Source organism: Diadema antillarum, unplaced genomic scaffold, assembly GCF_040938485.1.
Source record: "Diadema antillarum isolate AM-2024a unplaced genomic scaffold, OU_Dant_1.0 scf00000037, whole genome shotgun sequence".
Lineage (NCBI taxonomy): Eukaryota > Metazoa > Echinodermata > Echinoidea > Diadematoida > Diadematidae > Diadema > Diadema antillarum.
Genome location: NW_027270926.1, coordinates 3014749 through 3028476, shown reverse-complemented (window position 1 = coordinate 3028476; position 13728 = coordinate 3014749). Strand labels below are relative to the sequence as shown.

Sequence of the window (13728 nt, the reverse complement as noted above, 5' to 3'; positions counted from 1 at the left end):
AATCAGCGAGTGACTTGTGAGCCCAGACCTTGTCCCCCGACCCAGTGCAGTCACCCTGCTAAACACCACACGCAATGCTGCCCAGGGTGCACTGACTGTGAATATGATCGACGCTACATCACTAACGGCCAGAAATTTGGTGACCCCCTCAACCACTGTGAGACCTGCTCCTGCCTGAACGGGAACATCCTCTGTGAGCGCGTGCGGTGTCCGACCGTGAATTGTCCCAACCCTGTGGTTCTGGAGGGCCAGTGCTGTGCAGTTTGCCATGAGTGTACTTACGACGGTGCCGTGTACCAGGACGGCGAAACATTCCCCTCTCCTGATAACCCTTGCGTTGAGTGCACATGCAGCAATGGGCAGGTCAGGTGTGAGCCGAGGCCCTGCCCGCCTGCAAACTGTGCATATCCAAGTCGGGACACCTGCTGCGCAGTGTGCGATGGCTGCTACTACAATGGGGCTAATCATGACAACGGAGCCCTATTTGTGGACTCGGGTGGGGAGTGTCGTGAATGCCAGTGCATCAATGGAGATGTGACCTGCACCACGCCCATCTGTGCTCCTCTTGAAAACTGTGAACTGGAGGAGACTCCTCCAGGAAAGTGCTGCCCAGTCTGCTCAATCAAGAAGGTTTACAACTGCACCTTTGGTGACAGGACCTACCGTGAGGGGGACACCTTCTTCAATCCCATTAACGAGTGCCAGCGGTGCGAATGCACCAGCGGACGTGTCATATGTCATGACGCACCTTGCCCTGAGGCCCCCTGTACACACCCACTCGTGTTTGGCTGCTGTCCTTCTTGTGATGGATGCACCTATGGAAATGAGAGCTATGCAAATGGTGTCCTCTTTGCAGAACCTGGCAATCCTTGTGGACAGTGCTCCTGTGAAGGTGGCTCTGTAATTTGTGAACGTTTGTCCTGCCCACCTCTCAACTGTCCGCATAGAACACATCCGGAAGGTGTCTGCTGCGAAGTGTGCATCAACCACGACTGTGTCTTCCTCGGAGAGACGTTTTTGCACGGGAAGCGCTTCACCCATCCAGATGACCCGTGTCAAGAATGTGTTTGTGATGATGGCAACACTGACTGTGCTGTAGCTCCGTGTCCTCAAATCACCTGCCCTTACCCAAAGCAGGGACCATGCTGCCAGCAGTGTGATGGGTGTCTGTACAATGGAGATGAGCATAATGATGGTGATGTCTTTTTCAACCCTCTGGACCAATGCCAAGAGTGTGAATGCCAGTCGGGCTTTGTGAACTGCCGACCTAGATCGTGTCCTCCGGCACCTTGCAGCCATCCTGCTACTCGCTCTGGTGATTGTTGTCCCGTCTGTGATGCGTGCTCGTACTTTGACCGTCCCTTCCAGAATGGGGACAGCTTCCCCGATCCCGAAAATGTCTGCCAAACCTGCACCTGTCTGAATGGTGAAGTGACGTGTGAGCGGTCGGCATGTCGTGTCGCTTCCTGTGAATTCCCTGGCCGCGACCAGTGTGGGTGCCCAACATGTGACAGCTGTGTGTACAATGGTGTAGACTTTGATGATGGGGCTGTTTTCCCTCATTTCAATGACACATGTAGGGAGTGCGTCTGCAGGCAAGGGGAAGTTGACTGCTATCTACACTCATGTCCCCAGCCAAGATGTTTTAATCCTGTCTTACTTCCTGGTAGCTGCTGCCCATCATGTGATGGCTGTTCATACGACGGAAACAATTATGTAAATGGACAAGAGTTTGCAGATACAATTGATGACTGCCGGGTCTGCTCATGCCTCAATGGAAACGTTAACTGTGCAAAACGTCTGTGCCAGGTTGTGTCCTGCACTCATCCTATGCCAGATGCCTGCAATTGCCCAGCATGTGATGGATGCATGTATGAAGACGTCATGGCCATTTCGGGGATGACATTCGTGGACCCAAATAACATGTGCAGAGACTGCCTGTGTTTGAGGGGTTCCGTCAGCTGCATTGATCGTGTCTGTCCTCCTGCCAACTGCTCCAATCCGGCAAACATTCCTGGTGAGTGCTGCCCTGTGTGTCTAGCTCCCCAGTGCAGCGAACCAGAAAACCTCAGTCCATGCGACGACTGTGAGTGTATCGATGGGAACTGGCAGTGTACCCGAAGACCTTGCCCTGCTCCAGTCTGCCCACATCCAGGCACAGACGGATGCTGTCCTGTGTGTGATTCTTGCACATATGGAGGAAAGCCATGGGCAAATGCAGACAACTTCCCTGACCCCGAGAATGTGTGCCGCACATGTCAGTGTAACAATGGCTTTGTGAGCTGCCAGGATCCAACCTGTCCTTCTGTGGAGTGCAGTAATCCCATTGTTCCTGCAGGGCAGTGCTGCCCAGTGTGCACAGGACAATGCACTGTTGATGGGCTGACATACGAAAATGGAGAGACATTCGTTCCACAGACGGATGTCTGCCAACGCTGCACATGCAGGAATGGCCAGGTATTCTGCGAGTCGTTCACATGTTCTCGCCTCTGTGCTCATCCTCAGAACATTCCTGGCCAGTGTTGTCCAGTCTGCGATGGTTGCCATTTTGAAAATCTGAACATTGCTAATGGAGAGTCCTTCCGTCACCCGGCAGACAACTGCCAGATGTGTACCTGCGTCAATGGGAATGTTGATTGTCAAGCAGTGAATTGCCCGCCTGTCACTTGCCCGAATCCGCAGAGGGTGGATAATGAGTGCTGCATGTCATGCCTGGAATGTACCTACAATGACCAAACATACCAAGATGGAGCAGTCTGGTATCCTGTGGAGAGGCAGTGCACCCAGTGCGAGTGTGTCGGAGATGTTGTCAACTGTGGTCCTTTGGAGTGTCCAAGTAGTCAATGTACCCATCCTGTCAAAGGTTCGTGCTGTCCACTGTGTGATGGGTGTCTCTTCGAAGAGCGATTGTACAACAACGGAGAGACCTTCCGTCCAGACAATTGCAGAGAGTGCAATTGTGTGAATGGAAACGTTCTCTGCCTGGAGAGAGAGTGCCCCATCTTGACTTGTGCAAATCGAATCAGAGATCCAGGTCAGTGTTGCGAGCGGTGTCAGGGATGTACTTATGAAGGGTTTGAGTACACTAATGGTGAGTCCTGGATGTCGCCACTCAATCCATGTCTCACCTGCCAGTGTCAAGATGGTGTTACTGTCTGCTCTGAGCTCAGATGTCTTTCACCAGATTTCTGCGCCAACCCCATCTACTTGCCAGACCAGTGCTGTCCAATCTGTCCTGGCTGTGTCTTCAATGGAGTCACCTACAATGATGGACAGCGATTCAATCCATATAACGATCCATGTGAAACTTGCTATTGTCAGAGAGGCAGCTTGCTATGCCTGAGGGAGAGTTGTCCAAGTATGGTGGACTGCCCCGAAGATCAGGTCGTTGCACCGGCTGTAGGAGACTGTTGCGCAACTTGTACAGCAGAGCAAAGAAGTCGTGAGTGCACAGCAGATAATGTCGGTCAGCGCTTCAAGCCTTACAGCGATCCCTGCTACACCTGTGAGTGCAAGAACACGTCCCTCTGGGAGTGCATGAGTGAGATGTGCCCCATGCTCAGCTGTCCTCGATCAGAGCAGTTTGTGCCGCGTGGTGAGTGCTGTCCCCGCTGCCAGCGGTGCATCGATGAAGAGACTGGCCAGAACTACCTGGATGGACAGACATGGAGTAGGGGATTTGACAACTGCATCACCTGTTCCTGCGATGCTGGTGCTGTCAATTGTGAGATAACTCAGTGTGATGCACCTATCTGTCCTGAAGGTGAGGAACCATACAGACCACAAGGATCTTGCTGCTTTGCCTGTAGGACAGCATCTCAGCCCTGCACTTACCAGGGGATCCAGTACCAGTCTGGTGAAATGTGGCTGCGGGATGAGTGCACAAATTGTGAGTGTGTGGCTGGTGAGGTGCAGTGCAGGACCCAGCGCTGTCCAGTCATGAATTGTGCATCTGATGAAACTCCAGTGGTCATGCCAGGTGACTGCTGCCCAAGGTGTATCCTCCGTCCTGCAACATGTATTGCCTTTGGCGATCCCCACTATCGTACCTTTGACGGCAAACTGATCCACTTCCAGGGAGCTTGCCGCTACATCATGACCATGGACTGCCAGAACCAAGATTTTATTGTGGAAGTGACCAATGATGACAGGAACATGGGTGCAGTGTCCTGGACTCAAGAGGTCACTGTCATAGTTGCTGGAAATGAGGTCAATCTTGGACAAAGTGGCATCGTTCAGGTGAACAATGAAGTGGTCAGCCTTCCATACCTGAAACAGCCATACCTGTATGTTGAGCGTAGGGCCACAACATTCTATGTCAACACCAACTCCGGGGTGACAGTCCTGTGGGATGGAAGCAGCTACGTTGAGGTCAGTGTGCCTGGCACCTATGCCAGGCAGACCTGTGGATTGTGCGGGAACTTCAACGGATACCCACAGGACGATCTGCGCACCAGGTCAGGACAGCTGGCTAGCTCGGTAGCAGTATTTGGTAACAGCTGGAAGACGTCCGACCAGAGCAGCTGCGACGTGAAGGACACTGATCCTTGCACAGATGCAGGATTCCATGCCAGGAAGCTTGCCAACATCAAGTGTGCTGTCCTGAAGTCGCCTCGCTTCTCGGCCTGCCATAGCAAGGTGCCTCCGCAACAGTACTACGCTGCTTGTGTCTACGACCTGTGTGCCTGTGGATCCAGCGATGCTTGCCTGTGCGATGCTCTCTCAGCATATGCAGCAGAGTGCCGGCAGGAAGGTGTCCATCTCAACTGGAGATCTCCTTCACTCTGTGGTAAGTCTATATCTCTTGCAAATGAATTATTTGAGTGAAGTATCAATTTTCTTAAAGCCTTTTCCACACAATTTTTATTGTAGTGCACATTCCATATATGAAATGTGGGTATGATCTTGCTACCAATTTCTTCTGTGTTTGAAAGAAAGCAAGAGAATTTTATGTTCAGATATCAAGAGTATAATGAAGAAAAGGATACAAATTACTAAAGCATAGGTTTTCAAATAAATGGTACCAGGAATACCAGGTACCAAGAAGGAATAGTAGTATGTTAATGATGATTTTTTTTTTGTAAATCAAATTCTCTTGAACATAGTTTTGAGAATTGTTGTAGTCTTTCGACATCCAGAACTGCATACTGTTTACCAAAGGTTTCAAATGTAAATGCGGGATTTATAGAGAAATTATACAGGTTGTTATATCTCCAATGCAGTGGGGGGGAAAAACTCTTGATAGAATATAGTCCTGTAGTGAGTTCATTCAGAATATTAGAGAAAAGTCAAATGTTGGATTCCATAGGGAAGGGCCTGATCACTACCACATCAAACCTCAAAGAGTGAATTTTTATGCCTCCGCCACAAAGTGGTGCCGGAGGCATTATGTTTTCGGATTGTCCATCCGTCCTTCCGTCTGTCCGTAATGAATTTTGTGGACAGCGTAACTAAAAAATCTTTTGAGGTATCCTAATGGAACTTGGCATGTATGTGCATTAGGGGATAAAGTTGTGCCTATCAACTTTTGGGTGCACATGCTCAAGGTCAAAGGTCAAAAGGTCAAGGTCAGATGCTCAAAATCTCTCTATTTCCCCCATATCTATGCAATGCCTGAAGATGCTTTCTTGAAACTTAGTGCAAAGTTTGGGGTCATGAGGTCAAAGGTCAAAAGGTCAAGTAAAAGTGTTAAAATTTCACTTTTTTCTCCATATCTTGGAAATGGTTCAAGTTATCTTCGTGGAACATAGTATATATGCATGTACTGACTGGCAGTGATTATCTAGGGAATTTTAGGTTCATGGGGTCAAAGGTCAGGAGTCAAAGGTCAAGGGCAACACTTCAAACTTTTACTATTTCCCTCATATTTATGCAATGCCTGCAGGATTTTTTTTTTTAACTTGGTGTATGCATGTATAACCCAATAGAGATTCTCTGGGAAGTTTTTTTTTCCCAAAAAGGTCAATGGTCAAAAGGTCAGAGATCAAGTGAAAGTGCTGAACTTTACTTCTTCCTCCATATCTCAGAAGTGGCTCAAGTTATCTTGAAACTTAGTACATATCTATGCATGTTCTGCCTGACAGTGATTCTCTTATGAATTTTAGGGTCAAAGGTCAAGGGTCGAAGGCCAGATGAAAATTGTAACAAGTTACTATTCAATACAGAAATTGCACTTTTTCTCAGTACCTTGAAAATTACTCAGTGCATAAACTTATGAAAGGGTCACAGTCAAGCAAAAGTCCTAAAATCCCCAAATACATGCTCTCCCATTCATCCAATTAAACCTAGGTCAAGGAAGGTGAACATTCAGCACATTTGTGACAAACATATCATTTTAATATTTTGCCAATTTTGTGAAAAATATAATCACACATTGTCCACATGTACTACAGACCTATTAGGAGAATCATGCATGATGGCGGAGGCATACCAGTCGCCATAGCGACATTTCTAGTTCAGTTGTCTAATCTAATCTGGGAGCTAATCTCGTGTTCTGACTGTGACCGAATGGAAGCAGGCAGACATTTGTTTATGTTTCTCAGCTTTTGCAATTATGTACTCATGTCTGACTCTGACTTTTCACTGCAGCCATCAACTGTCCGACGGACAGGGGCTTCATGTTCGATGAGTGCGGCCCGGCGTGTCCCCGCACCTGTGCCAACAAGGACCTGCCCCTGGGCATCCTGGAGGACCAATGTCTCCGCCCTTGCGTGCCCGGCTGCAACTGCCCGGCGAGCAGGGTCCTGCACGACAGCGCCTGCATCGATCCCGCAGACTGCCCTCTTGACTACAACATCAATGCCACTGTTCTGGAGCCACCGAATTAAAGAAGAGGAAGTCAAGGTGAAAAAGCAACAACAATAGGATGAGATTATTATTGGGGTTGCATTTATGCATTAGGGAGATGTTTTACCTCCGGGCACTCGTGGGCTATGGATGTTGTCCAGCAAAGAAAACTGATACCTCTCCACTTCTGTCTGTGGTAAATTCATGGAGAGGGAGTTTGATCATGCAATGTATGATATTTTGTGTGTAGACAGAAATTTTAGGCTGCATATGTAAATGGAAGGTGGTGTCATGACCTGATAATGACACATGTCTGCACCTTGTCTTGTAGTAAAACCCGGGCTGCTCCTTCTTGTGTGTGTGTGTGTGTGTGTGTGTGTGTGTGTGTGTGTGTGTGTGTGTGTGTGTGTGCTTGTGTGAGAAAGAGTGTGATTATATGTACTGGAGCTTAGAGAAGTTCTATGTATTTATCTGTTTGTTTGTTGTTGTTTTTTACACACGAGAGTGAAATGTGATATCCCTAAACCTCTGTGATGATGCTCACAGCAGAATCCAACCTCAACTCTGAAGGGTATAAATTATGCATTTGTGTTTTTGTGTGTATATGCGCTTGTATGTGTGTATGTGTTTGTGGCTGTGCATATGTGTTATTTTTGTAGGCAGAGATAGAATAGCAGTATGATTGATGAATGGTGTGAAAAGGTAAATCATGTGTGATGAATTGCTACCTGTAGATTGTGCTGTATTATTTGACTACAAGTAATTGATTGACGAGAGTGATGAGGACCTTTCATACAAGAAAATCACAAACAGAAGACAGACTTAATTAATGCATGCATACCGTGTTCTGATAAGACAACACTTTGAAAATGTACACAAAAAAAGTGCTGATAACAGATTGAAATCATGTAGTACAACTTGTTTACAGTGAAGAGGGTAGGTAGGAAAGGTTTAAGGTGTCAGTATTAATCAAAGATTATCGTAATTATTTAGGTGTTAGAAAAGCAAACTGTCATTGTGAAAAGGAATATTTCTCTGCCTTACCCTGTGCAAGACTAGAGAATAGCACAATTTCCATGGAATTATCATCAATTATGCTTCAACAACTATGAAAAAAAAAACATGTGTCACCAAAGGTAAAGTGAAGAGAAACCGATAAATAGCCATCATCCTTGTGTCTTGAAGTAACCAATGTTTTTGAAGAATTCATATGAGGTGCAAATTTCTTAGGATAAGCTGCACATGTGACTTACATGTAATGTATGAAGAGTTTCCAACAAAAACATTTGGAAGAGGGGGACAATAGAGATTCCTGTGTTACGCAAGTTTTATTTAGATTGCTCTATAATTCCAACATTCCACACGTGCGTCTCACTTTGTGGCAGCGCAGGCAGACGGCGTGTCAGTGCTTTGGGATTTTTAGGTCATCAAATTAAATCTCGGGCATGAGGGGAAGGACGGAATATGTATGGATTAACAGAGTTCGTGTGGCATCTGTGCAGTGGGCAGAAAAAGTTTGTTCCTACTTAAAAGCAGTATACCTCTTGAGCACCTCGATGTGAAGCTATGTCTGTCGACTGCCACAATTATCTTGTCATGAAACGATCACCTTCTGTCTTTTGCACAAATCCCTTCCCAGATTTTGACAGCTGCTTTAACCCATCATGTATAGGAACTTGGTTGGCCCTGTATATTACTCATTGAGAATTGTAGAATCTGGGAGGCAATCGGTTAAAAGGGTGAAAAAAGGGACAAAAGGGAGATGAATTTATTGGCAATAAAAAAGAAAGAACCTGGTGGAGAGAATGGTGCTGTCTCTTTTGGTCAGAACCCATCCAAGACATCAGCAGATTATGGCGTAATATAGGTACTGACGTAAATTCTCTGTAAAAAACAGCTTGGTTATGAAATTGCTTTTGATGTTTCTCAAGTAGCACTTGAAGTACATTTATTCTCCCATAATGGCAGTGATTAGTTTGTTAATGGTAGATTTTTGTAGCAAGTGTTCTTTTGAGCAATAGATATACCTTATGGTACTTAAGTTTCAGATTGAAATAGGAAATTGTTTTGAATAGGTACTTACAGACAGGTATAAGCACACCTGGGACTACAAGAGAAGTTTATTATAGTTTCTTGTACAAAGCCCATAAAATTTGATGAAATTCTTTTTATAACTGCATATTTTAGTCATTTCTGTACCTGTTTATCTTCCGATCTGACTTCAGTTTTGCATGAGAATCATCAACCTAATCTTCAATTTCCATCATGGCTTCAATAGTAATGACAAAATGCATAATATCTGCAGTAGCCTTCAGCCAATAGCCAATATATGCCATTATTGAACAATCCTGGTAGGATTAATGGGGTAGTGGAGATATCTTTCTCTGTCATGCAGAAGGAGAGAATGAACCTTCCTACTGAATGCTGATTGCCTCATTCTCTAGACACCTTGTATATTCCTTCCTCACCATAATTTACCACGATAGGCATCAGGTTGTTTGGGTTGTTTTCATCTCTCCCTTTGTTGTTCAGTTCTTTGCCTGAGTGTTTTATTGAGTGTGTGTGTGTGTTTGTGTGTGTGTGCATGCATGTAAGATTGTGTGAGTGTGTAAAATGAAGTGAATGTACATGCTCGGTGCTTTGAGGGCGGGGAATGTCCATCCTTGTTGCCAGATGCAAAAGGTGAACAACCGCTACGGGCCTGGATCAAGTTTGCTTTGCTGTCTAGAGCAGACATTTGATACATGCTGCAAAACTTTGGTGCTTTCACTTTGTAGTAGGGTTTTTATATCTTTAATAGCAACAAAAGGAAAGGGGATGGAGGGGGGGGGGAGGAGTTGTCTTCCAAGGATGTTATTTCTTATCTCCTTTTTTCATACTGCTCTTTTCAGCATTGTGATGTATAGACAACCAAATTTATGGTCTTTCTTCTGTTCATTGTAAGAATTATTACATTTTTGTTCCATTCACTCAAGTTTACCATGAAAATTTATTGAATATAATAATTCCATGCAGGTCATAATTTGTATTGTTTAGTATTGTACCACAATAAGAATGAGAAAAGAATTGATAGCAATTAGTATTATAGTACATGTACTCTCCGCTTAATCCAGTAGTGTCAGTTAAATGTCCGATTAAGCGGAGCACCTGATTAGCCGGATTAGCCACCACACACTGACCATGCACCTATCTGCACCACATACACAAAATGCACACTATGTCACTACAACCAGAGCTCATTTAAAGTCGCATAGCCTTTGCAGAAACCCCAAATTCTGACATAAATGTTTCAAGAAAAATGACGCACAAACCCAACAGAATTATTATGTTTTACTGGAGCAAAAGATACTGACAATTGATAATCCATGCTGAGGTAGTGCTTGGATTAGAGCACAGACTCATCATTCATGACGTATAATGTGCATCTGACCAGCAATGACGTAAATTGGTGCAACTTGATATCATAATGTTAGCATGCAGTTGTAAAGTTTGATGTCCCCATTAATGGCATTAATCACTTTTTCATGAACATCTCAAAGAAAGGCTAAAGTATCAGAGGAGGCAGCGTATTTCTCATTTTTATTGAGACCTGGCTAGACTTGTGTTGTAATTAGTGTGTCACTGTACATGTAGTTAGGGTAGAGTGTGTACTGCTGGTGAAATGTTTTGTAGAAGGCATGTATAAACGCTTCTACATGTAGTGATATGGCAAATCTATTGATCTTACACTGCCATGCAACATGTTAAAACGTGGTCACACGTGGTCTATTGCCTTTCAGCGCCTCACAATTTCTTCAGAATTTATATTGACACACGATTTCAAAGACTTTCCGTAGGAAAGGATGAGAATAGATGAGGCTTGTCTGAAAACTTTCCACCCTATAACCAAAATGTCTACCTGATTATCCAGAACACTGAACATGCATCAGAACTGTCTATTCACATCGTGTGTCAATGAAGCAGATTTCCTGATTAAGCAGTACCTGATTATGCAGAGACGACTGTAATAGTAGTAGCAGTAGTGTTAGTAGTGGAAATGAAACTTATCCGAGATATTTTGACGAGTAATATGGCATCCATGATTTATGGTCCATATTTGCTGTAGTTTTAAATGTTTGTGCTCATTGTATGAAGTGTCTGATAAATGAAAGTAAGGAATATTTGCTGATTTGAAGAGTATCAATGTCATTTCTGTGGAAAAAATAATACATCTAGAGTTGACATGTTACATTGTCCTTCAGTTGGACAAATCAGCCTTAACTTTTTAAAGGAGAATATGGTATTTTTCTTTACACCCATAAACAACTTGAGTAAAGCTGTGTGATGATTGCAAATGAGGTAGATGGGAATCTTCCCTATTGAAGTCTTTGAAATGAACAAGCCAAATAAATGTGAGAAATTTGACCTTTTTACCTTTTTCTGTACACATGATAACTTATTTTTATGGGGAGGTATTTTGTTGTTGATCTTTAAAAAAGTGAACAAAAACTGAGAAATCTCAGAAAAACTGAGAAATCATGGAACTTGTTCACTCATCAATTGTACATGTACAATCATTAAGTGATAGGGCTGCTACAAAAGCAGTTCTCATATCTATACAGGCATTTATCATGTGTAATACCGTAATCTACTTTTGTGGAATATTTGAAAATAATGCCATTTTTCATAACTATGCATCATTGTCTAAATTTTCTCGATTACTGGTGTCGGATGGAGACAATACTTCACAATAATTCTAGTGTAGATAAATCATGGCTGTTACATCCCTGACCTGTAATGGTACTGTATCATCCTTATTGATATGTGCAACCTTTGCATTTCCCATAGTCATAGTTAATTACATCCTTTTAATCTAGTAAGTAATTACAGTAACGCCTGTATGCATGTATAATACATTATTGATACATGTATGAAATTACAATTCCACAAAATTATGTGCATGAAATTTGGAAGTTACCTACTGTATGGGTGTGATTTCAAACCAGAACAGTAGATATATTTTTTGTTACAGATTGGTGCTAAAGAGGCCCGGCTTAGGCAATAAAAGATAAAATGCCTTGCCTGAGGGTCCAACCACTGGTGCTAGTGGACTTGAACCAGTGACCTCGTGTTTTAGAGTCTGTGGTAAGATCCACTGAGCCACATTCAATGACAACAAAGTGCTCTGGCTTATCCTTCCACCTGAACACAGACCACTGAATGTACATATTCATTGAAAGGCTGATTTCCGAGAAACGGTAGCTGATACTTGAGCACCACCAAATGAATTTCCCCTCTGTGCCTCTTGCGAAATTTCATTTCCATTTCATGTACCTCCTCCTTTTCTACTTTTGACTACATTTTCAGAGCAGGATTATTTGCATGAAATGGTGCTATAGAATAAGTATTTTTGATTAAAATTTAAAAAAAAAAGTTTCTTATGACACTTGTAATGTAAATAACAACATTATAGATGTGATGGTGGTTTCAAAAAAAAAAATTAGTGTACTGCTATTTTCTATTTCACGTACAACAGCATTACAATGTTGCTGTTGTTTGCTGTTAGAATATATCTGACATATTTGACTTGTACGAGGTAGTGCCTTTTCCCCTTTTAAAAGAGCAGTAACCTTACAAGAAGAACGCAGTAATGTTGAACTGCATTTCCGGTTTTCATCAAGCCCTCTCATTATATATGTACATACTGTATATAATCTAGAAGTAGGAGGGTATAATTATATATTTTTAGTACATCGTTGATACGTATAGGCGACATAACGTGTATTTATTTGACAATCACCATGGCGTGTACTTCTGACTTTGTATCATGTCCATTATTAATTTCATTTTATCACAGTGGGCACGTTTTGTTTTTGTAACCGTGTATGTATTATACGTGTGCAAGGAATAAAGTTTTGTGAAGGTATGACCAGATAAAGAGAAAACTTCCAATGAGGCTCTGATTTTTTTTCCTATTTGTGTGTGTGCATGTGTGTGCGTGTGTGTGTGTGCGTGTGTGTGGTTGTTATTTTATTTCCTTGTTTTCACATCTCGTGGCTTATCAGCAATTACGTGATGCGTGTGAAAGAGAATTTTAGCGCTATGGCTACGAGGCCTGGTGACAAACTTTAGAGTAGCAAATGCGAATACGTGACCTGAAGTTGAAGTAAATTGCAAATGCATAAGATTAACCATTACTCGTATACATCTGGGCCCCATTTCATAAAAGAAGTTAGGATGGCAACTCTTGCTGGAATAGCAACTTCCAGTGGCAACAGCCAATCAGGAAGCTGGATTCTTGTCGTTACTATGACAATTGCCATTCCAGCAAGAGTTGCTGTCATATCAACTTTTTATGAAATGGGCCCTGATGTTAAACTTTCGTACGAGATTTTATGGAGATGGTGATAGGTTCATACAGTTGGTTGTTCGAGAGTCCTATTCTTGTTGGTGATTCCGCCCCTAATGTACCCAACCTTTTTAAAGGAGACCTCCAGGTAATTTTCAGATTTATTACGTTTGAACTACTATTACTTAGTTATACTGAGTAGGCCCTACAGTGTTTCAGAATTTATAGTGATTGGGAAGAGGAATAAGAATGTTTTCAAAATCTATAACAAATTGCAATGAAGAAGGATGATGATATGGCAGCCTCACCATAAGAATGCATGAGTGGGTTCTCAAGGAAGCACAACAAAAGAAGAAGGCATGCATAGAATCTACTCATGTGCAGGTGAATCATCAACGTTTGGTTGTTCAATGTAATTTGTTTAAGGTTTTTCAGAGTATTGGTTTCTCTGCTCACGGACTACAATAAATTCCACAAATTACACATGGAGCTGTCGATTTATGTACAACATGATGTAAAATTATGAAAATCGTCTGGAATAGGGCATTTCAGACGATTTTAAACTGTCAGGTCTCTTGTATGTACTTGTAATTTTCCAGTCTGAGTCCTACCAG

The 13728-nt window shown here is 43.1% G+C and overlaps 1 protein-coding gene across 1 annotated transcript in view; it reads left to right on the top strand.

Annotated features, from left to right (window-relative positions):
* Positions 1 to 7165, top strand: part of LOC139708877 (kielin/chordin-like protein) — a 51415-nt gene extending 44250 nt beyond the window's left edge. The window contains exons 24-25 of the mRNA XM_071620843.1: positions 1 to 4789; positions 6589 to 7165. Of these exons, the coding sequence (XP_071476944.1) occupies positions 1 to 4789; positions 6589 to 6827 (5028 nt within the window). The 3' untranslated portion in view covers positions 6828 to 7165. The remainder of the gene's footprint in view (positions 4790 to 6588) is intronic.
* Positions 7166 to 13728: the final 6563 nt, after the last annotated feature.